The following is a 23,474-nucleotide window of genomic DNA, read 5'->3' on the forward strand; positions in this document are numbered from 1 at the left end:
ACCAGCTTCATTTGCATCCTTCCAGAACATTGTATCACTTAATAGATACAGGTGTGTCTATTTATTAATAAGTTCACTCATTTTATGAGTGTGGCAGAAAGTGAAGAAGAAATAAAAAGCCTCTTGATGAAAGTGAAAGAGGAGAGTGAAAAAGTTGGCTTAAAGCTCAACATTCAGAAAACTAAGATCATGGCATCTGGTCCCATCACTTCATGGGAAATAGATGGGGAAACAGTGGAAACAGTGTCAGACTTTATTTTTTTGGGCTCCAAAATCACTGCAGATGGTGACTGCAGCCATGAAATTAAAAGACGCTTACTCCTTGGAAGGAAAGTTATGACCAACTTAGATAGCATATTCAAAAGCAGAGACATTACTTTGCAACAAAGGTCCATCTAGTCAAGGCTATGGTTTTTCCAGTGGTCATGTATGGATGTGAGAGTTGGACTGTGAAGAAAGCTGAGTGCCGAAGAATTGATGCTTTTGAAGTGTGGTGTTGGAGAAGACTCTTGAGAGTCCCTTGGACTGCAAGGAGATCCAACCAGTCCATTCTAAAGATCAGCCCTGGGTGTTCTTTGGAAGGAATGATGCTAAAGCTGAAACTCCAGTACTTTGGCCACCTCATGTGAAGAGTTGACTCATTGGAAAAGACTGATGCTGGGAAGGATTGGGGGCAGGAGGAGAAGGGAACGATAGAGGATGAGATGGCTGGATGGCATCACCGACTCGATGGACATGAGTTTGAGTGAACCTGGGGAGATGGTGATGGACAGGGAGGCCTGGCATGCTGCAATTCATGGGGTCACAAAGAGTCTGACACGACTGAGCAACTGAACTGAACTGAACACCCTCCTAGGATGCAGGAGTACGGCAGAGAACAGGAAAGAGTCCTTGTCTTCAAAGAGTTTGCTCCTTGTTATGGGCTGATGTGGAGAAGACAATGGCACCCGACTCTGGTACTCTTGCCTGGAAAATCCCATGGACGGAGGAGCCTGGTGGGCTGCAGTCCATGGGGTCGCTAAGAGTTGGACAGGACTGAGCCACTTCGATTTCACTTTTCACTTTCATGTATTGGAGAAGGCAATGGCAACCCACTCCAGTGTTCTTGCCTGGAGAATCCCAGGGACGGGGAGCCTGGTGGGCTGCCGTCTATGGGGTCACACAGAGTCGGACACAACTAAAGTGACTTAGCAGCAGCAGCAGCATGGGGTGATGAGATGATCATCAATAGATAATAAAAAAAACTGTATCAAGAGTTGGTGAATGCTCTGGAGATGGCAGTGTAAAGGGGGAGAGAAGAAGGGGGATTTGTTGCTCTGATGAAACAAGACTCTAGCAGAGAGAGGAGGGAAAGAGAAGTGGAAATTTCCAAGGGCCAGTTGTTCTAGGCAGAGGGGACCATACTTGCAGAGGCTCTGAGACAGCTCTGTTCTTTGCTTGGTCAAGTCCAAAGCCATGACTTTGGAACATGAATGAGAAGAGGGCTACGAGGTGTTGTCCAGAAATAAGTAGGTGCCAAGTCCTAAAGGACCTTGCAGTCGTGGCCCAGACTTCGAATTTTGCTTGGGGTCAGTTGGGAAATCACCGGAGGGTTCTGAGTAATGGTCCAGTAAGCTGTCTTTACCCACTCCAGTGTTCTTGCCTGGAGAATTCCAGGGATGGTGGAGCCTGGTGGGCTGCAGTCTATGGGGTTGCACAGAGTCGGACAGAAGCGACTTAACAGTAGTAGCAGCAGCAAGCTGTCTTTACTATTAAAGGGGGCACTCTGGCAGCTGTTTGGGAAAGACTGGGGATGAGTGAGGCCAGAGTACAAGGAAGAAGCCAAGCTATGGACTGTTTCCATCATTGAGGCATCCAGGAGAGCTCTAAGGATGTGGATCGGATGGTGGCGGGGTGGGGAGCAGGTGGAACGTGGACTCTGGTACGTTCTGAAGAACAGGGTTTGCTGATGGCTGGACTCTCGAGTAGGATAGGGCGTGAACAAGGTACTCCCAAGGGGTTCTCTTCTTTAAACAGAGCAGTGGGGCAAGTGGAAGAAGCATTTACCCCGAAGGGGAAGAGCTGCAGAGAGTGGAGTCTGGGAAACGATGCTTTGGGTTTGTGTGTGTTCAATGAGAGACTAGCTCTCCTGGGTCCCTGGTGGCTCAGACGGTAAAGCATCTACCTGCCATGCAGGAGACCTAGGTTCCATCCCTGGGTCAGAGCCTGCTGGACATCTGGTGGAGGTGGGGAGCGGGCTGTGAAATACAGGACTCTGAGGTTTCAGGGAGAGATGGGAGTTACAGACACACGTTTGAGAATCATCAGAGTGGATCCATGGAATTTAAACCTGCCCCAGTGATGAGTTCTCTCCATGAACGCGCATACATAAGTAATAGCAGCCCTTTGAGTTTAGAATCGTTTCACATCACTTCAGAAAAGATCTACCTTTTGCTTTTTAATGGCTAACCTGTTAGTCTATTGCATTGGTATACGGTATATGAAGATAAGACTGCTTTGTTTAAAAACAAAAGCAAAATTACCAACCCATCTACAGTCACATTTTAAAGTAATTTTTGAGTCAGTCTAAAATTCAATTTCACATGTAAATTAAAATTAAATTTTTTAAACATTAAAAATACTGGTCATTGGAATAATTGTAGTAAAGTGGGTCTTAAGGTAAAAATTATAGTTAGCAGGGAAAAAATGTTATAAAAGGAGATTTGGTCAGAATTTAGTTCCTCCATCTTACCTGGTAAATTAAAAATGGTTAGGAAAATGAACAAGTAAAGTATAGTGCAACCGAAGTACGGGCTGTGATTCGGACGTTAAAATGACAGCAGAGGGGACGGCAGTATTGGGGAACGTTGGGATACATTTGCAAGATATGAAATAGAAAAAAGAGGACAGTGTAGTGCTGCATACACTATCTCTTGCTCAGTCTTTCATTCGTGTCCAACTCTTCGACCCCACGGACTGTGGCCCGTCAGGCTCCTCTGTCCATGAGATTTCCCAGGCAGGAACACTGGAGTGGGTTGCCATTCCCTTCTCCAGGGGATCTTCCCGACCCCAGAGATCAAACCCAGGTTTCATGCATTGCAGGCATGAGCCACCAGGGAAGCCCCATTAACGACTAAAGGAGGTTAAATAACCAGCCTGGAACCTTTATTAGTGGCAGATCCAGACTGCAACCCCAGTTTCCTGAGTCTGGAGTTGGGCTCTTGACACAGTGGAGAACTTTTCCCCCAGATTGATTGATCCAAAGTGTATGAATAACATAGGACCTGCGTGCATGCATACTCAATCCTGTCCAGCTCTTAATAAGACCCCATGGACTGAAGCCCACCACGCTCTTCCGTCCTTGGGGTTTTCCTGGCAAGAATACTGGAGTCAGTTGTCATTTCCTCCTCCAGGGGATCTTCCTGACCCAGGGATCCAGCCCGAATCTTCGGCATCTCCTGCGTTGCAGTCAGATGCTTTATCACGAGTGGCCAGGGAGGCACCAGCGTGGGACACTGGTTCTCAAAGTGTGGTCCCTGGGCCAGGACGGACGGAATTATCTGGAAACGGGGAAAATGCAAATCCCCCATTCACAGTGAGGTTGGGGGCCGGGAATGTGCGTTCTAATGAACCCTCCAGCTGATTCTTGTTAAAGTTGGAGAGCTCAGAGGTTGGCTGACCCAGGGACCAGAAAGCGTAGGTAGAGTCTATTCCCAAATGTGATTCCGAAGGAGAGCAAGTAGGCAGGAGGTGAAGGCACCGTTGAGGGGGCTCGGTGGAGGCTGACGGTGAGCCGAGGGGCGGTGCCACTCGTGCGCTGGGCTTGGGGGGATGAGAGACAGACAGCGAAATGCGGGTTTCTTTTAGAACCTCATCTTACTCGTCCTCTCTTGGACTGAGTCGTTCCTTCTGATTCAGCTTTGCCCACATGTTGTGCTTAAAATACCCGGAGAAAGTAAGTTCTTTATATATACATCCCTAAACTGAGGCTACTACCAGAATCAGGGGAGCTTTGGAAGCCTCTCAAGCCAAGCAGACACTCGGCGTCGATGTAGCTGTGACTCACAGCACAGCCTTATTGTCAACATCGTGTCCCTGGGCGGCGACTTCAAGGCGCGGTTGAGAGAGTGGAAATCACGGGTGGTTTGGGTACGCAGGGTGGCCACTGGCAGAGGCCCCACGGGAGTTAGCTGGAAGGCGCAGCCCGACGGGACTTTAAGAGGCTGATGAGGAGGGGGTTGGGTCTTGAAGTCGTTGTCTGTTCTGTGATGACTTGTGCTGGCTTCTGAACGGCTCCAGGACGATGCCACAAACGCAGCATATGAGCGTCCTTGTGATGGCTCATGGCAGCAGTTAGCTCCTGTCGTACTGTTCAGTTCTGCAGAACCCAGTGCTTTGTTGTAAAAACAGATGGAGTCCAGGGAAGGACGACCTGGTGATTGATGTGTGTCGTGCTGTGGCTAAGTCTTGGCCACGGCCCTGTGCACCTGGTCTCAGACTCATAAAAGGGGCCCGCAGGCAACAGGGAAGTGTGAGCCAGGCCAAGGGATGGGGCGGGAACCAAAGGGCAGCTGGCACACAGTGGTCCTTAGAGGGCTTTCTCTCCCAAGAGGGTGGCTATGATTCGCCTATTATTAGGAGAAAAAGGGAGAAGGCAATGGCACCCACTCCAGTACTCTTGCCTGGAAAATCCCATGGATGGAGGAGCCTGGTGGGCTGCAGTCCATGGGGTCGCTAAGAGCCGGACACGACTAAGCGACTTCACTTTCACTTTTCACTTTGATGCATTGGAGAAGGAAATGGCAACCCACTCCAGTGTTCTTGCCTGGAGAATCCCAGGGACGGGGAAGCCTGGTGGGCTGCCGTCTATGGGGTCGCACAGAGTCGGACACGACTGAAGCAACTCAGCAGCAGCAGCAGCAGGAGAAAAGGGGCCTTGACAATGAGCACTTTCCTCAGTGAGTTTTGGGAGGTTTTTTAGAGCCTGTCTGTGCTGCTGACTGTGACAGCAGTGGGGGCCGTGGTTTGGCCACTTGTTACTCAAATTTAAACGTTACTTCCGCCGCAACTGTTTGGCTGGTGGTGCTGGTGGTGGTTATTTAGCCTCTAAATCACACCTGGCTCTTTGTAACCTCATGGACTGTAGCCCACCAGACTCCTCTGTCCATGGCATTTCCATGTAAGAATATTGGAGTGAGTTGCCATTTCCTTCTCCTGGCCCAGAGATCGAACCCCCGACTCCTGTATTGGCAGGTGGATTCTTTATCACTGAACCACCTGGGAAGGCTTTGACCAGAAGTAGCCACCACCTACCTCATTACATCATGCTTTATAAAAAAGAAATAGTCCACACACTACTATCTGATTTTATTTTTTTGAGGACAGCTATATTGAGGCATAGTTCACATACCATACGATACACCCATTTAAATCATGCAATCCAGTGGCGCTAACATAGTCATGGGGTTGTGAAACCATCAACAGTCAGCTCCTGAACACTTTCCTCACCCCAGGGAGAAGCCCGCCCACCCAGCCTCGGGCGGCCACCGGCACGCTTTCTCTGCATTCGCCTGCCCTGGATGTTGCGTATAAATAGGATCGTGTGCAATGTGGTCTTTCCCAAGTGACTTCTGTCACTGAGCATCATGTTTTCAGCTTCTCCACGTTGTGGAGGGGGCCCCGGTGGCTCAGTGGTAAAGAAGCTACCTGCTGATGCAGGAGTGCGGGAAACACAGGTTCGATCCCTGGGTTGGGAAGATCCCCTGGAGGAGGAAATGGCAACCCACTCCAGTGTTCTTGCCTGGAGAATTCTGTGGACAGGGGAGCCTGGAAGGCTACAGTCCATGGGGTCGAAAAGAGTCGGACACGACTGAACGAGACTGAGCATATGTGCATGTTGTGGCATGTTTCAGGACTTCATCACTTTATTTAGCAGGTCATGATAGCAGCATGCAGGATCTTCAGTTATGGCATGTGGGATCTAGTTCCCCGACCAAGGATCTAACCTGGCTCCATGCACTGGGAGCTCGGAGTCTTAGCCACTGGACCAGGGTGGTCCCTGACTTCATTCCTTTTTATGGCAGTCATCTCTTTCTCTTTTGTTTGCTTAGTTTTATTGTTGTCTCTTTAGGAAGGGATGTTCCATGGGAAAGGAGACTGGGAGGTTTAGACACAAGTGGGGACGTGTCCCGTGTCTTACCTGGAGCACGGCTGGGATGGGAACCCAGGCCTCCTACCCCATAATCCCCCCCGGCCACCCCCAGCGGCACAGAGCCACGTGTGTCCTTGAAACCGCACCAGCTCCATCCGTTGATTGATTATCTCAGGCCACCGAGCAGCATCAGAACTCACTCGGGCTGGGCGGGGAGAGACCTCCACGTATCCTGCCGTCTAGGGGAAAGTCTGGGTGGTGAAGTCCAGGAAGGTGTGTGTCTGTCACTCACGAAGCCTTGTCCTTCTCCCCTGGCGGGATCGTGAGCCGACACTAGTAGGACGGATAAACGTGACGAGCTGGACACCCTGCTTCTGCTCGTCACATGAGCGGCAAAGTACAGAGTGACTCAGTCTTGTCACCACGCTCTCCACAGCCCCGAGAACCACGGTAACATAACCTGGACCTAGAGCTTCAGTAGGAATTCAGCTCCAGGCTGCTTTGCTGGGTTGATTTAAGATTTATTCCCTGCTCCCTGGGCAGGGCTGGGTTCTCTGGCTCATTGATTCCTCCATCCTGTATTTGTTCAGTCTTTGGGGGTCCCAGTCAGGTGTTGGGGATACAGAGATGAAAGATACAATCTCGTGTTCTCGGAGTGCATGGGCTGCAAGAGGAGGCGGGCTGCCATCACAGAAGAGCGAGATGACCACGGTGAGAGCAGGGCTGTGCATGCTCAGGTGGGTCTGACTCTGCGATTCTGTGGACTGTAGCCCGCCAGCCTCCTCTGTTCAGGGATTTCTCAGGCAAGAATACGGAGGGGGCTGCCATTTTCTTCTCCAGGGGATCTTCCTCACCCAGGGATCGAACCTTCGACTCTTGCGTCTCCTGTGTGTCCTGAGTTGGCAGGCAGATTCTTTACCAGTTGAGCCACCGTCTGGTAAGAGTGCCTGGTGTCATTTGTGGAGGAAGAGTGGTCAGGCGGTGGTTCCTGGGCCGCCTTCTGAAGGGCAGACAGCTGTTAGCTAGGTGAGGAGTCGGAGTGTCCTCAGGCCTAGGAGTCAGCATTTGCTATAGTGGGGAGTGGGGTGTGGGCACCTGGGTGGGTGGAAATGGCAGGACTCAGCAAGTGGCTTGGGCCCAGCCATTGTGCAGAGGGGTGACGGAGGGGTGCTGAGCTGAAGTCAGAGGGTGGGGCTCCCTGTGGCAGTGAGGTGGGGTGAGGCGGCACCTTCTGACTGGGGCATCATCGCTGACTTCCCAAGTCTTCTCACGCTTCGAGAATTCAGACATTTTTGCAGTGTTAACTAAGAAGGCTTTTCTTAGCACTTTTCTCCAAAGACAATTAAAATGCCCCTTTGATAAAATTAGATGTTCTTTCAAAGGTTTGAGGAAGGAAGAGACCAGGCTTGGTTGATATTCTCTTGACACACGGCATTGGTGCCATTTTATTTTTGTTCCTAAGTAAGCGTTCTAAAAATACAATCAGACCATGCTGGGCTGCAGAAGTATGTTCACAGTGAAGTAGCAAGTGATTTGAAGTGATGGCTGCTTCCCAAATATTTTCTTTGTATTAAAAATATTACTATCTTAACTATAATCCCTTTCTATTAAGAAAAGCAAATAATCGGTGCCTGAATATTCAGTTCTTTTCCTCTCTTTATTTTCTTGTACTCCATGTTCATGAGGTTGAACGTCACCGCATGTCGCTGCTAAATAGGTTTTTATTTTTTTTGGTTGGTTTTTGTTTTTGCTGCTAAACTTTGAGACTTTCATTTCTGCAGAAGCAGGAAAACAGCCCCAGAACTTTTCTACTAGCCTTTGTTTTCAACTTTTTAACCCTTTTGATTTAATTGGACATGTTTAGGGAAAATATGTCCCCACAAAATCTAGTGCTGTGTAATTACTTGGACACATTTAAGTAATTGTGCTACTGTGGTAAAGAGAGAATTCAATCCATCACGTGTAAAATAGAGGATATGTAAATTAAAATAGTCTTTGGAAAGATGGTTATAATCTTCTTTTAGAGTCAGTCTCATTGGGCTTCCCTTTGGTAAAGAATCTGCCTGCAATGCAGGAGACCTGGGTTTGATTCCTGGGTTGGGAAGACCCCCTGGAGAAGGAAATGGCAACCCACTCCAGTATTCCTGCCTAGAGAATCCCATGGACAGAAGAGCCTGGCAGGCTACTGTCCATGGGGTCACAAGAGCCGGACACGACTTAGCGGCTAAACCACCACGTCAGCTCCAACGAGTTTTGGATTCCAGGGTGTGAAGTCTCGTATTATTTGGCTTTATTGAGGGAACGTACAGATATTACGCCTGAGACTACTATGTTAATGAGATGTATAGAGTGGGGAGTTTAAAAGGAACCTTTTGGAGGGTACTGCAGTTTATACTCATCATCACAAAGTCCTTCCTTTTCGCTGTGCCTGGTTTGTTAGGCAAGTGCTAAGCAGGCATCATCTCACTGAATCCAAGTGGATAAATTTAATACCAGCTTTTCTCAGATGAGCAATTAAGGTGGCATCCCACTAGACAGAATGGTCTGCGATTTGCTCTTCCGTAATGGCACAGTATGGCAGTGTTTCCTTCTCAGTTGACGTAAATCTGCCGTCCTCTGATTTGCAGTTGCCAAGCACTCCAGCGTGTCCGCAGTTAGCCAGGCCCTGAGACATGGAGGCTTACGTTGCCCCTAGTTTTCCATGAGTGCAGACTGTCTCCTAACACCCATCCTTGTCTAAACCCATTTCTGGACACGTTTTTATCAGACTGGGGTGGGTCATTTGATATGCAAGCTGCTCTGGGACATCAGAGTCACCTCTGTGGTACGACACAGTAAAAGCATGTCATGTTTGTGCCAGATCAGGGCTCGGGCCGGGGGCACTGGGCAGCTGCCTCAGATCACACCCCACCCTCTCTTCCTCCTGCGTCGTCCCTGTATGCCCCTAGTCCCTCCCTGCTCGTCCTTCTAAGCTGTCTTCTCTCGGACTCGTCCCCCAGTGTGGTTGGACAGACGACCTACTCCTCCCCGAGGACGTGGAGCCTCACACTGTATCTTTTAGGATGGGTCCTCTTAGATACTTGGAGCCAAAAGCCACAGCTTCCTCTTCCCCTCAGTACCTGGAAGGGGATCAGGCACTTGTGGGAGCAGACAGAGGTTTTCTTCTGCTGGTGATGGTGTGAGTGCTCAGCTGTGTCCGACTCTGCCGCCCTGTGGACTGTGGCCCGCTGGGCTCCTCTGTCAGTGGGATTCTTCAGGCAAGGATGCTGGAACAGGTTGCCATCTCCTTCTCCAGGGGTCTTCCTGACCCAGAGATGGAACCCGGGTCTCCTGCATCTCCGGGATTGGCTGGTGGATTCTTGACCATTAGCGCCACCTGGGAAGGCCCATGCTAGTGCTAAAACCCAGCTCATATCAGCTTAGACTAAGACGAAATGGGCTGGTGTAAGTGAGAGCTCTCGGCCTAGCCTCTGGGTTCAGGTAGGAACCAAGGCCTCAGTGGAGCTCGTCAGGACTCTCCCTGGCTTTCTTCCTCAGAGTAGTGTCCACTGACTGCCTTGTTCTTTCTTACTGTGCCAGGATAGACCCCAGGCCCATCTCCTGTCCCCCCATCAACTCCCTACATTGATGAGAAAGCTCCCACATTCAACTCCAGAAGTACGTCCTGCGTACTTACCACCTCAGGACATGATCTAGACCCTGGGGTTCAGCAATGACCGAAGCAGGCAAAACACCCTTAACTTACCTCTCCTGATTCTTCCACAAAAGTTCTAATGAATGTCCCCAGGGATTGTGTCTTACTGGCCTGACTCGGGTCCCTGGGCCACCCCCGAATCCGTAGTGGGGTCCACCCACCGTGACCAGGTGGGTTGAGCTGAGTCGCTGGAAGTTCCCGCCAGGAAAATGATACCCTGTTGCCAACGTGTGAAGAACGGGTGCTGCCAAGTCAGCAAAGACAGACGTGCTCCCCCACGGGCCAGCCCACTGGCTCTGGATGGCCGACTCCGCGGCCCTCGATCTCCCCGGGTGGATCTCCCTGGGTGGATCTCCCAGGTGGGCCCCCCCCAGGGTGGATCTCCCTGATTGGATCTCCCTGGGTGGATCTCCCCGGGCGGATCTCCCTGGGCGGGGCTTCCCAGGTGGATCTCTCCGAGTGCATCTCCCTGGGTGGGGCTCCGCGGGTGGGGCTCCCCCGGGTGGATCTCCCCTGGTGGATCTCCTCGGCGGGGGTTCCCCGGGTCAGCCCTCGCAGCCCTGGGTTGCTGACTTGCGCTCTGTTCCTCTGTCGCAGCTCCAGGTGAAGATGAGCGAGCGGGCCGCCTCGCTGAGCACCATGGTGCCTCTGCCTCGCAGCGCCTACTGGCAGCACATTACCCGGCAGCACAGCACCGGGCAGCTGTACCGCCTGCAAGGTGAGCGGGGCGGGGCGGAGGGCAGGGTGCTGGAGCGGAGGGCGTGGCTCCGCGGGGCGGGGGGCGTGGCGTGGCGGAGGGCGGGGCTCCGCGGGGCTCCGGGGCGGGGCGCATTGGGGGAGGGGCGGGGGGCGTGGCTCCTTGGGGCTCCGGGGCGGGGCGGGGCGGGGCGGGGCGGGGCGGGGCGGGGCGCAACGAGGCCAGAGTCCTCCGGATGCTGCGTCCTTCCCCGCAGGTTAGTCCCCTTTCCCCCAGAGCCTCGTGTTTCTGAGGCAGGGGCCTCGGGCTCCATCCCAAGTCAGGGCCCTGAGACCCCGCCTGTCTTGTGGGGAGGACAAAAACGAAACATCCTCAGGGCAATCTGGACAGAGGAAATGTCACATGAAGGAGACCCTCATTTTACAATTATTTTAACCTAACTCCCTTTCAAAACAAGTAGGCGTTTATCAGAAACGACCGAAGACTAAAGGTCTTACCAGGGCCCTGACGGTGTAGTCATATTTTTTAAAATCTTAAGTTTAGAGCAGATGTGTTAGATGCTATTGACATATGGTTTGTGTGCTCCTTGGGTTATATAGCTACCTCTGACAATGTCTGCATCTGTTTGCAACAAAGAAAACAACTCTGTTTCCTAGCATATAGACACAACTTTTTCAACCATAACAACAAAAAAATGCAAATTTACCTGCATGCAAAAAGCCCGTATTACGGTTGGAAAACAGTACATAGCTGAAAGAGTCTGGTGTCATCACCAAGGACTGTTACTGCTGCTAAGTCGCTTCAGTGTCCGACTCTGTGTGACCCCATAGATGGCAGCCCACCAGGCTCCTCCGTCCCCGGGATTCTCCAGGCAACAACACTGGAGTGGGTTGCCATTTCCTTCTCCAGGAATTAACTATAGGAACTTATAATTACTAGAGGCCCTTATTGAATATAACTGGCCTAGAACATAACAATTCTCTGCCAACACAGGCCTTAGTTGACTTAGGAAGCACAGAAATCAGTCAATTTCCTGGTCTTCATGTGTTGCCACACTGGTGCAGAACTCGCTTAGAAGCTAACTGCTACACTGACCTGGACAGCACCTGAATTATAGCAGGCTTCTGCTTCCCCAAATTGTTCTTGCCCATGTTTTCAGACTATCTTCTTTGCTTTTTCACATTTCTCCAATTACTGAAAATAAGATTCACAAGTTACACCGTGCTCTATCAGGCCTTACAGACCTAAATAAACATCCCCATCACTTTTGACAAGGCCTTCTCCCAGTTCCCTTACTGTCACAGAAATGGTTCACACCACTGGTACAGACTTTTTCCCCCACTGAGAATTTCTCTCAGTATTCTTTATGGCTTAGTTCAAGCTCACCACTCCATAAAATTTCTAGGGACTACACCAATTTCTAGGGACTACATCACCAAGGACTACTGACCCACTAATTCCAGAAAAACAGTGGTGATAATGTTACCTCTAGACACGGAGCAGAACAACACAAAACATCACCATGAAGGAGGAAAATCACCTTAGAGAAGTTTGCGTTGTTTTTATCAAATATAGCAAGCCACAAACCAAACGGCTCATCAGAATCGGACTTGGGGTTATTTGATAAGCCTTTATATTTCAGTTCAGTTTATATTTAAGTTTGTTATTTATTATTTTTATAACCCAACACTCAACAGTAATGAGATTCAGGCAGATTTTGGATATATATTAGCTTCCCTGGTGGCTCAGAGGGTAAAGCATCTGCCTGCAATGCAGGAGACCCGGGTTCGATCCCTGGGTCAGGAAAATCCCCTGGAGAAGGAAATGGCAACCCCTCCAGTTTTCTTACCTGGAGGATCCCACGGATGGAGCAGCCTGGTGGGCTACAGTCCACGGGTAGCAAACTGAGCGACTTCACTTTCCCTTTTGGTTCCAGACCATCCCAATAAAGAGAATATTGTGATAAAGCGAGTCACACAAATTTTTTTGGCTTCCCAGTGCATATTAAAGTTATGTTTACACTAGCCTATGGTCTATTAAGTGTGCAACAGGTTGTATGTCTAAAAAGATATACATACTTTAATTCAAAAACACTTTGTTGCTAAAAAATGCTAACCATCACGTAAGCCTTCGGTGGGTCGTAGTAGTAACATCAAACATCACCAATCACAGGTCATCAAAGCAAGTATAATAATGAACAAGCTGGAGATATTTCAAGAATTACTCAAATGTGACACAAAGATGCGAAGTAAGCAGGTGCTGTTGGAGAAACGGTACCAACAGGTTCACTCAGCATAGGATCGCCGCAGATCTGCCATTTAAACAATACATAGGGACTTCCCTGGCCATCCAGTGGTTAGGAACCTGCACTGCCTCCACGGTAGGGGGCGTGGGTTCGATCCCTGGTTGGGGAACTGGGATCCCGAATGCTGCATGATGAGGCCCTAAAATACTCAATCAAAAAGAAATTTTAAAAAGTTAACAAAAGTGCAAATCTGTAAGCATAATGCAGTGAAGCAGAAAATGAAGTCTGTGTGCATCGCTGTAGAAGTAAGTCCAAGTTTATTGGTACAGATTTTACAAATGAGCACAGTAGTAGTGCTTGCAAGACAGTAATTTAAAGATAGCGATTGCTTAGTTTCTGATGAAATAAATTCCAGTGATAATAAGAAAAAAAAAAAGCCATGGAATCCCTGCAGAGATGATGGGTTATCAAACTTTGTGACTGGTAATTGTATAGGGTTTTGAAGGTGATTGTGTTCTAGGATTGAAGATGATAATTAAAACTATGATTGTTTGTTACATAGTATAACCTTCATTGAACCTAAGCTCCCAATAGAATTCTTACATTTTTCCTGTTTTGACTGCATGCTAATACTCAATGAAATATCCTATTATCTTAGTATATTTCTGTGCACGAGAATGGCATTATAATTGCTTCAGTGATTTTTTTTCTATGTTTTGTATCAATTATTTCATCAAATTGTTTGTTTTCACATACTTTTGTTACCTGTGTAGGAATTAATGTAAATGTGTTTTATTTTGATACTCAGTTTGTAACCAATGTTTCCGAGATAGTACCTCATCAGCAAGTTCTATGTAGATTTGTCTATATTTGTCTTATCTTGGGATTGCTTCTTAGTCACCAGTATTCATTGAGATACAGTGCTAATATGTGCTGTGGATGTATTGAATAGCTTGGAAACTCAATTTACCACTAAATTTGATAGATTTTTAAAAAATGTTCAGACTACATAAAATTATCTCACGTCTCAGGGGTGGCCATTCACACGACGAATAAATGGGAAATGTTCATCTGTCCCACCTATGAGGCTTCCGGTGGCTCAGCGGTAGAGGCCGCCTGCAACGCAGGAGACACGGGTTCCACCCCGGGTTGGGAGGATCCCTGGAGGAGGAAATGGCGACCCACTCAAGCGTGCTTGTTGAGAAGTCCGTGGACAGAGGAGCCTGGCGGGCTATAGTCCTTGCGGTTTTCAAGAGACAGACAGGACTGAGCAGCTGAGCTGGCTCACACGCATTCCACCTGTCCCACCTGCCTTTATTCCTCCCTTCTGCCCACCCCCAGAAAAAAAGGAAATTGAGAAAATGAGTAACATCGTGGCCCTGTGTGTGTCCCACGATGAGCTTACACAGCGCCTCGTATCTTGTTTTGCTGGTATCCGTGAGTTGTAATTCCTCTGGCCAACTCACCTCCCCTAATGTGTTTCAGATTGATTTTTGTCTGACGGATCCAGTGGCTAACCTTGGAAATCATGCAGAACTTTATAAGGGAATTTATCCAAGAGGTTTGAGAAATGTTTCCTCTCCAAATTTGGTGCTAGAGCGCCCCCTACTGGTGGACGCTTGGATTTACCGCTTTATTATTCTATCGGTGAGGAGAGGAGCGTGCGGGGTCTGACACGCCCGCGTACCCTAAGATGTGTTCATCCATCTTCGCTGCTTCCTCCACCCCATTTTCCAGTTTGAAAACTAAATTCTCTTCTCTGCTTAGGCACTTACAGAATTAACGTGTAAGTTTCATCGTGAGAATTGGGAAAAAATACATGAAATAGAAGCACTCAGCTGTATGTTGAGCCCCGTGTTCACAGGCTTCTTCTAAGAATTCATTGTATAAAATGAGTTGCCATTTCCCAGTTGTCTTCTATATTGTCCTGACCCTGGTTGATGCCACCCTCCTCCAAAAAAGTACTGCTGCTGCTGCTAAGTCACTTCAGTCGTGTCCGACTCTGTGGATTCTCTAGGCAAGAACACTGGAGTGGGTTGCCATTTCCTTCTCCAGTGCATGAAAGTGAAAAGTGAAAGTGAAGTCACTCAGTCTAGAGTCCAATAACTGGGGGCAAAATCAGTCTTTTAGTCGCTCAGCACGCCAGGCCTCCCTGTCCATCACCAAACTCCCGGAGTTTGCTCAAACTCATGTCTATTGAGTCGGTGATGCCATCCAACCATCTCATCCTCTGTCGTCCCCTTCTCCTCCCATCGTCCATCTTTCCCAGCATCAGGGTCTTTTCCAGTGAGTCAGTTCTTCCCATCAGGTGGCCAAAGTATTGGAGCTTCCGCTTCAGCATCAGTCTTTCCAATGAATACTCAGGATTGATTTCCTTTAGGATGGACTGGTTTGCGCTACATGTTAAATTCTTTAGGAAATTCAGAGAGCAAATCAATATTTTCAAGACTCTGAGATGTCCTGCAGTAAAAAATAAATCTGTTTAATCTTGGTTAAGCCAGGGCTCTGTAAAGGTGAACATGCAGTCTTCTCTCCTTTTTTTAAAAAATATAAACTGACATTAATATACAACTAGTAAAGTGCCAGCTTTGTTCCTTTCAAGGGAGATAGGACATACTCACTGCATATCTTTATAAAAGCTACTGTTTCTTGAGGACCCACTGTGTTCCTGTCTACACTAGGAACCTAACGTGGTGGTGGTGGTTTAGTCGTGTCTGATTCTTCTTCGACCACAGGAACTATAGTCCGCCAGGCTCCTCTGTCCCTGGGGTTTCCCAGGCAAGAACACTGGAGTGGGTTGTGTTCCCTTCTCCAGGGGACCTTCCTGACCAGGGACTGAACCTGGGTCCCCTGTGCGACAGCAGTGTTTGTACTGCAGGGGGTCTCCTGCATTGCAGGCAGACTCGTTACCGACTGAGCCACTAGGAAAGCCAGAATGTAATATACGTGATCTCATAGACTGCAAAGCGGCCGCCTGGGAGTATTTTATTCCCCTGAGCGGCTAAGACACAGAATTTGAAGTTAGTAATGTGTCCAGGATCACCTGTGTCGTGGAGCTGAGGCTTTCGTCTCCATTCATTCATTGTTTGATAAATGTTAGTTGAGCATCTGTTTTATGCTGAGCATTATGCTAGGTGATGGAGCCATAGTGGGACTACTACACAGGCTTGTTTCTGCCTCCTACAGGTTATAGTCGGAAGGAGAGCCACAGCCAACAATTACACACGCATATTTAATTTCAAATTTGGTCCGTGTCATATTGAAAAGAAAATGTTTGTAGTAGAGAATGGTAAAGCAGAGTTGTAGCCAGTTTGGGGAGGAGGGTCACAAAGAGACTTCTTTAGAGGGGCTGCACCATTTACCCCAAGACCTGGAATCTGAAAAGAGGAGTCCTATTGAGCATTATCCACAGAGAAATCAACATATGCAAAGGCCCTGGTGCAGAAGGAGCTCAGATTTTCAAAGAACAGAAAGGAAGCGGTGTGACTGGTGCATAAAGGCTTTTAGGAGAGAGCCGGGTGTGTCCAGCTTCTTGGCAATGTTCTTCTTAAACTCCCTCATCTCCTTCTTTAAGTTAACATGTTAGGAATTTTGCCCTTAATCCTAAGGCGCTCCATTTCTCAATATGCTTAGAACCCTTCTGTAGAAATTGCCTCTGAAGAGAGCGTCCCTTGTTTCAAAGCAAAAATGAGAAAAACATAGGCACTTATATCATTGATCCAGCATGATGTGATTTTGGATATTCGTGGGAAATCAAGGAGCCGCATCAGATGTCTGTGCCACTCTACGGGCGTCTCCCTTCTCGCCTTTCCTGGCTCACCTGGCAGCAGGTGGAGTTGGCCAGAGACTCCATTTCAATGAAGGCAGAACTGAGACCCTTGGAGGTCAGTAGTCACCGAGATCACATGGCCAGCGGGTGGACGGACTGACACTAGAACTCCAGGGTTCTGACTCCTGGTTTAGGGTCTTTCTTTCATTGTATATGCTTGCCTTTGGGTGGAAATTCTGCCACTGCGGGTGTTTCCAAAGTGAATACCATGTGATGGAAATAACTCCTCCAGAGGGTTGGTTCCAGGTCGTGCAATTTACATTTTTATCCTAAGGAGGATAGATTTTTTGAGCAAGTGGTTACTTTGGAGGGCTTAACCTTGGGTTTTCTTTCTTTTTAAATATTTATCTTTTATTGAAGTATAGTTGGTTTACAATGCTGTTTTAATTTCTGCTGTACAGCAAAGTGATCCAGTTATGCATATATATGTATACATTCAGTTATACACACACACACACACACACATATATGTGTGTGCTAAGTCACTTCAGTCGTCTCCGACTCTTTGCAGCCCCATGGACTGCAGCTCACCAGGCTCCTCTGTCCATGGGATTCTCTAGGCAAGAGTACTGGAGTGGGTCACCATGCCCTCCTCCAGGGGATCTTCCCGACCCAGGGATCGAGCCCAGGTCTCTGTCTCCTGCATTTGCAGGCAGGTTCCTTTACCCCTGGCGCCTGTGCCTGCGTTTTATACTCTTTTCCATTATCTATCACAGGGCATCGACTATAGCCCCCTGTGCTGTAAGCAGGGCCTTGTCTGTCCCTCCTGGATAGAACAGTTGCCTCTGCTCGTCCCGAACTCCCATCCATCTGTCCCCCAGCCCCTACCCCTTGACAACCACCATCTGTTCTCTGTAATGTTGGTTTTTCAGTATTAATTCTAATACAGCTACGTACATTGTGTGTGCATCTAGTAAGAGAGAAGTAGATTAAGGTCCGAGCAAATTAGAATAGAATGATGACAGATAAACCCGGGTCTCACACTCGCACGTCTGTAGGGGCCACGAGGACCAGCCAGTGTGGCGCGGTGGGCTCCCTGGTGAACATGGCGGGGAGAGCGCAGGCCATGGGCCTGGCCTTCCCCAGTGTGCAATGTCGACAAGGAATGCCGCGTGCTCTGTGCCCCGTGCAGGCCAGAGAACAGGGCTGGGCACAGAGAGGGCCCACAGGCCAGCACCAGCTTGTGACCTCTGTGTGTGACCTTTGCACGCGTTTGTGTGCATTGGAAGGAGAATTGAATTCATGTGTAAAATGATTGGGAAACTGGAAGGAATGATCTCTAGTGATTGGGATATTTTACTATTCTAACTTCTCTAATAGTCACCGCTATATGTACCAGTGACTGTATGATACATATATAGTTTTCTTATGGTTCAGATTTGAGGCTTGTAAATATCTGAATCCACGATTTCTTATGTCAGAAAGGGACTAGACTGGGCCGTGATGGAGCCCAGGGCTGTTGGGATAAGGAGATGCGCTTAGGGCGTAGGGCCAGCGCCACCATGAGCCTTCCTGCTCCGTCCAGCGTTCTGAGCGCGCGTTGGTGGGGCGGGCATGTTCTGCTTAGCCGGTTAGACTGGCTTGATCTACATGTTTGGCTCCAGGAAGTCTGAACTATAGTGTAGATTTTTCTTTGTTCACTTCTGAGGGCTCTTCACCTGATCTGCATTGTAAATTCCTTTGCGTGTGGTAACCCTTAGTCGCTTAATGCAACGAGCCCACTGACCGGAAAAGACCCTGATGCTGGGAAAGACTGAAGGCAGGAGGAGAAGGGGCGACAGGGGATGAGGTGGTTGGATGGCATCACTGATGCAATGGACTTGAATGTGAGTGAATTCCGCAAGATAGTGAAGGACCGCGGAGCCTGGCAGGCACAGTTCACGGAGTCCTGGAGTCAGACTTAGCGACCGGACCGCAACAGCCCTTAGCCAGCAGATGGCAGTAGAGCACCTCTTGTGTTTATCAAACCACGCGCTCTGGCCGCAGGAAATGGCCAGCTGGCCTCCTGGGCAATCCAGCTGCTGTCTGTTTTTGTTCACAAGCTTTCATGGGAACATTCACGCCCATTCCTTACAGATTAACTGGTTGCTATTGAGCTGCAGGCAGTGGAGTTAAGTAGTTGCTACGAGACCATACACTCCGCAGAACCTAAAGTACTTCATATCTGCCCTTTTATGAAGTTCGCCAGCCCCTGTCTGGTGTCACAAAGGAGACTCGCAGTGGCCTCGTGTGACTTCTTCCTGACCTGGCCTTCCTGACACCTTCATTGTCCTTGGTTTGGAACTTAAACCTGAAATAATAAAGGCTGTGTGGCTTTTAAGAGGTCCTCCTTTACCACAGGATTGCCTAGGAATAAATACAATATTGTCTTATTTCTGACCTGGTTTCCAAACGGTGTTCTCGCCAAAAGATTCCCCAGTCTTTTGATTGTATCTCGTTTTCCCTAAATCTGTTGGGTGTAGGAGTTGGTTGATGAAATATCGAGGAGGCGGTTGCCCCTCGTTGCTCCTGGTTTGATCCCGTTGCTGTTGTTTGGTCGCTAGGTTGTCACCACCTCTTTGCAACCCCTTAGAACGTAACTGGCCAGGCTCCTCTGTCCCTGGGATTTCCCAGGCAAGATTCCTGGACAGGGCTACCATTTCCTTCTCCAGGGGATCTTCCCGACCCAGGGGATCTTCCCGACCCAGGCGTGGGACCCGTGTCCCCTGCATTGGCAGGAGGGCCCTTTACCACCGAGCCACCTGGGGAGCCTGGTTCGCACATAGCCAGTGCAAAGGCCCGGAGAAGGCGATGGCGCCCACTCCAGTACTCTCGCCTGGAAAACCCCATGGACGGAGGAGCCTGGTGGGCTGCAGTCCATGGGGACGTAAAGAGTCGGACACGACTGAGCGACTTCACTTTGCCTTTTCACTTCCATGCATTGGAGAAGGAAATGGCAACCCACTCCAGTGTTCTCGCCTGGAGAATCCCAGGGACGGGGGAGCCTGGTGGGCTGCCGTCTCTGGGGTCGCAGAGAGTCGGACACGACTGAAGTGACTCAGCAGCGGCAGCAGCAGTGCAAAGGCCACACGCAAGTGATGTGTTAAGCACCCCGTCTTTCAGTGTGGTTTCACTCTCCTTTGCATATCCTTGGGAGTAGCCTCTGGGGGAAAAGCGTTCTGTATCCTACGTTATTTATGTCTGTTATACAGAAACTTGCGATGAGCTAACCTGGTTGTGGTTGCAACTGCTGATTTTAAAATCTCTTTTGGAAAAGGTGTCACCAGCCCTCTGAAGCTTCATCGAACAGAGACTTTTCCCACCTACCCATCTGAGCACTGACGGGCCTGGCTTGAGCTGTGTCAGCCGCAGACCCACCCGGACGGGCAGAGGGCGCCCGGGGAGCCGTGCCGGCAAGCAGCTCCGCGTCCTGCCTACCTGTGTGGTCCCTGGGACACTCTGCAATACTCTTTTTCTTTTTTCCCCTTTTCTTTCTTTAAAAAAAAAAAATTAGCATACTTGAAACCTGCTCTATAGGTATCGACTTTGTGTTCCCCCTTTGATGGCTGTGGTTTTCTATTGTAGATAGCGTGTGCCCTGCACCTCCCTGAATTTACCCTTTTGCGGATTCTTGTGATTTATTTTCCTTCTGAGTGTTTCAATTGTTTGACAGTACTGACAATAAAATGGCTCTTAATTATTTGTTATTTGTTTATACCATATTCCTCAGTTATTAATATTATGGTTCTGCTTAACTATGGGCCATCGTATTTTATTATATCCCCACTTGGTTAAATCAGTGCTTGGACTCAGTGTGACCTGTTACATTAAGAAGTCACCTTTCCCAGCACCCTTTATATTATTTACCAGGGTCACAGTTTCTTACACCATCTCCCCTCTCCCCTCCCTTTTAAGAAAGCTTTTATTTTCTTCCATGTACCTTCCAAAAACGTTTTAAAATAAAAGATCATTCTTCACCCATATGGTCTTGGGTTTCTGGCTACATGGGTTTCTCTGTATCTCCAGTGTTTCTGAAGGTGTGTGAACATCTTCAGTGTGAACCCTGAGCATTGCATTTGATAGTATCCAACCGTGTGTGTGTTTCTTCACTCCTTCATTCAGCTGCCTGTGCTGAGCATCTGCTCGTCCCAGGACCTTGTCATGAAGAGGGGCATGACAAGGAAATAAGGGCATAACTCTAATACAGCGTGGCATCTGCTAAATGGGCCTCCAGAAGTGATGGCCTCTAAAGAGACGGTCAGTCTGTTCCCTAGGCTTTCCCACTGGGAAAATGCCAGATGGGAATTGAGTCTTGTGAGCTTCTGAGGTTACAATTGCTATAAAGCTGTATAAGGGATGGGGTCTGTCTTGGTCTCAACTCGATTCTCAGTAGCGTTGCCAGGTAAAATATGGGATCTAGTTAAATTTGAATTTCAGATACACAGTGAATAATTTTTTAGCATACATGTATTGCATGGGATGTGACTATACTTAAAAATGCCCGTTGTCTGTCTTAGATTAAAACTTGACTGGGTGGTCTCTATTTTTCCTTACTAAATTTGGCAATCTTATTTCCCAGACCCTAGAATATAGCTCATGCTTGAGAAATATACGTTGAACCTATGGATAGAGGAATAAACCCTGATCCTTGGGATGGAATTCTTTCTGCAACGGGAAGCAAATTAACATTGATTTGCATATGTTCTAAGTGCCAGGCATGGGGCTCGATCCTTCCAAAATGATTATTTTCACTAAGGAGAAAAAAAAGTGTCTTTGCTAAGTCCCAAGAATGCTCCTTCCAAAAAGTGCATAATTTCCTAAAATGGAGATTGACCAATGAAACCCCAAAGGTCTTGCTGAAATCCCGCCTTGATCTGAGGTGGTTGGGGTTTCCAAGGACGCTGTTGGGATGTGTTTTTCTCAGGGGTGGAGAAACCTGGAGGAGGGGGTTAAGCTCAGCTGAGAATGAATTAGTGGCTTAGGGACACAGAAGCGATTTCGCGCTGATGGCTTTGCTGGGACACACTTGTGTTCCGTGTCCTCTTCCCATCCTTCTTGTTCATCCTGTTCTCCCAGGCGTATTTCTGTTCATCTTTTAAAAATTTGGTTTGCCACACACGTTTGATAGTTCACTCACTGTTCATTTTTCCTGACTCTATCTGGCTTTTATGTATTTTTTTTTTTCCTTGTTGAAAACTATCTCATAAGAGGTTCTCCCTGATTCCCAAGGCCTTGGCAGCCAGCATGGGGGATTAAGTTAAAGAAGTAGATAAAGGAAATGGAATTAAGGAAATAATTATAATTTTAATGAAGTCAGGATTGCTGAAGCAAGTCTACAGCTAATGAGTGTGTGAAGAAATGTTGCTGAATGTAGTTAACTATAAGCCAGAGACTCTTTTAGGACTTTTCAAAAAAGAAACATTGACAAAAAGGAGTTAGAGTTCTATTAGAGTCTCCTAACAGCTTCTACTTATTGTCTCTGCTATTCTTAGACCTTTACTTGTGTTATCTTACTTAATTCAATCCTCAGCAGCTCCATGAGGTAAGTATAATTATTGTTCCTGTTTAACGGATGAGAAACTGATCCTAAGGAGTTTAAATAATCTAAAAATATGCCTAAGATCTCTTAGCTCTGTTAAAAGATAAACCGAGGCAGATTAATAGAGTTTATTTGAGGGACTTAGCCGGTGATCCAATAGTTAAGACTCCTGGCTCCCACTGCATGGGGTGTAGGTTCGAACCCTCATCAGGGAACTAAGATCCCACATGCCCATGGCATGGCTTAAAAAAAAAAGTTTATTTGAGTATCCGTCTCTTGGGATTGGGCAACATCAAACCAAAGATGGTTAGAGGAGCTCCACAGACAAGCTGGTGGGCTGGGGTGGGGGTGCAGTTTTCATAGAGAATACTTGGAGGCAAAGCAAGGAAGCACTTGACTGCCTGTGGCTGAAGCAGTTGCCTTATCTGGGAAAGACTAGTTGGCTGTTTGTGATGGCTTGTTCCTAAGTTTCATTTTCTTGAATTCTAGTGCATTGACTCTGGCTTAGGTTTTTGCTTTGCTCCAGTAGGCCACCCGGGACCACCCCAGTCTAACGGCCTTCCTGTTTGATTATGTCAACAGCTACTAAATGACAGACACATTTGAACCCGGGCAGTCTGATTCACAAGACTGTAAATTGTGTATCCCTTACCCATGCTGCTTTGGAGGGCAGCAAATATTTTCTTTAAAGGGCCGGAATATAGATATTCTAGGCTTTCTGGGTCATATGGTGTCTCTGTTCCTCCTGTATTGCAGAAAAAGCCGCAGGCCGTGATCCTCAATGGGGAGGCATGGCCATGTGCCAGTAAAACTGTTTACAGAATCAAGTGACTGGCTGGAGTCACCCCACTGTAAGAACCCCCAGTACTGTCTTTTATCAGTTTCAGGGTTTTTGGTAGACAACATGAGAGATTTAAACACATTAATCTCTGACCTTAAATAAGAGAAATAGTGATTCGAAGTTATTTTGAAATTTCTTTTTCTAATCCTTAACCTGCTTGGTGAACACCCGAGTGTGAGAAGGGGTAACATTTCAGAGCTGTGCTGGATGTGTACGTAATCCAAACTGAATTCTTAAGTGCTTCCACCAACGTTGCAAATCAACTGAAATCTAAAGATTAAACTGCATAGTTTTACTTAGAGTTGTTTCTGTTTTAATTGTATGATGAGAAAAGTGACTTTTCTTTTTTTTGGCAGACGTATGATGGGGGTGGAGGTAAATTTTGTCTTCCCTTTTGCATGCTTATTTTATCCAGGGCTAAAAAAAGACCTTTGGGGCTTCCCTGGTGGCTCCGATGGTAAAGAATCTACCTGCAATGCAGGAGATTCTTCTATCTTTGGGTCAGAAAGATTCCCTGAAG

General features: G+C 48.0%; 1 protein-coding gene across 1 annotated transcript in view; it reads left to right on the forward strand.

Annotated features, from left to right (window-relative positions):
• The window catches only part of DOK5 (docking protein 5), a 150,747-nt gene extending 130,192 nt beyond the window's left edge, over positions 1-20,555 (forward strand). Inside the window, exons 7-8 of the mRNA XM_061438013.1 lie at positions 10,422-10,542; positions 19,852-20,555. Coding sequence (XP_061293997.1) covers positions 10,422-10,542; positions 19,852-19,916 — 186 coding nt within the window. The 3' untranslated portion in view covers positions 19,917-20,555. The remainder of the gene's footprint in view (positions 1-10,421; positions 10,543-19,851) is intronic.
• Positions 20,556-23,474: the final 2,919 nt, after the last annotated feature.

This window comes from Bos javanicus, chromosome 13, assembly GCF_032452875.1.
Source record: "Bos javanicus breed banteng chromosome 13, ARS-OSU_banteng_1.0, whole genome shotgun sequence".
Taxonomy (NCBI): Eukaryota; Metazoa; Chordata; class Mammalia; order Artiodactyla; family Bovidae; genus Bos; species Bos javanicus.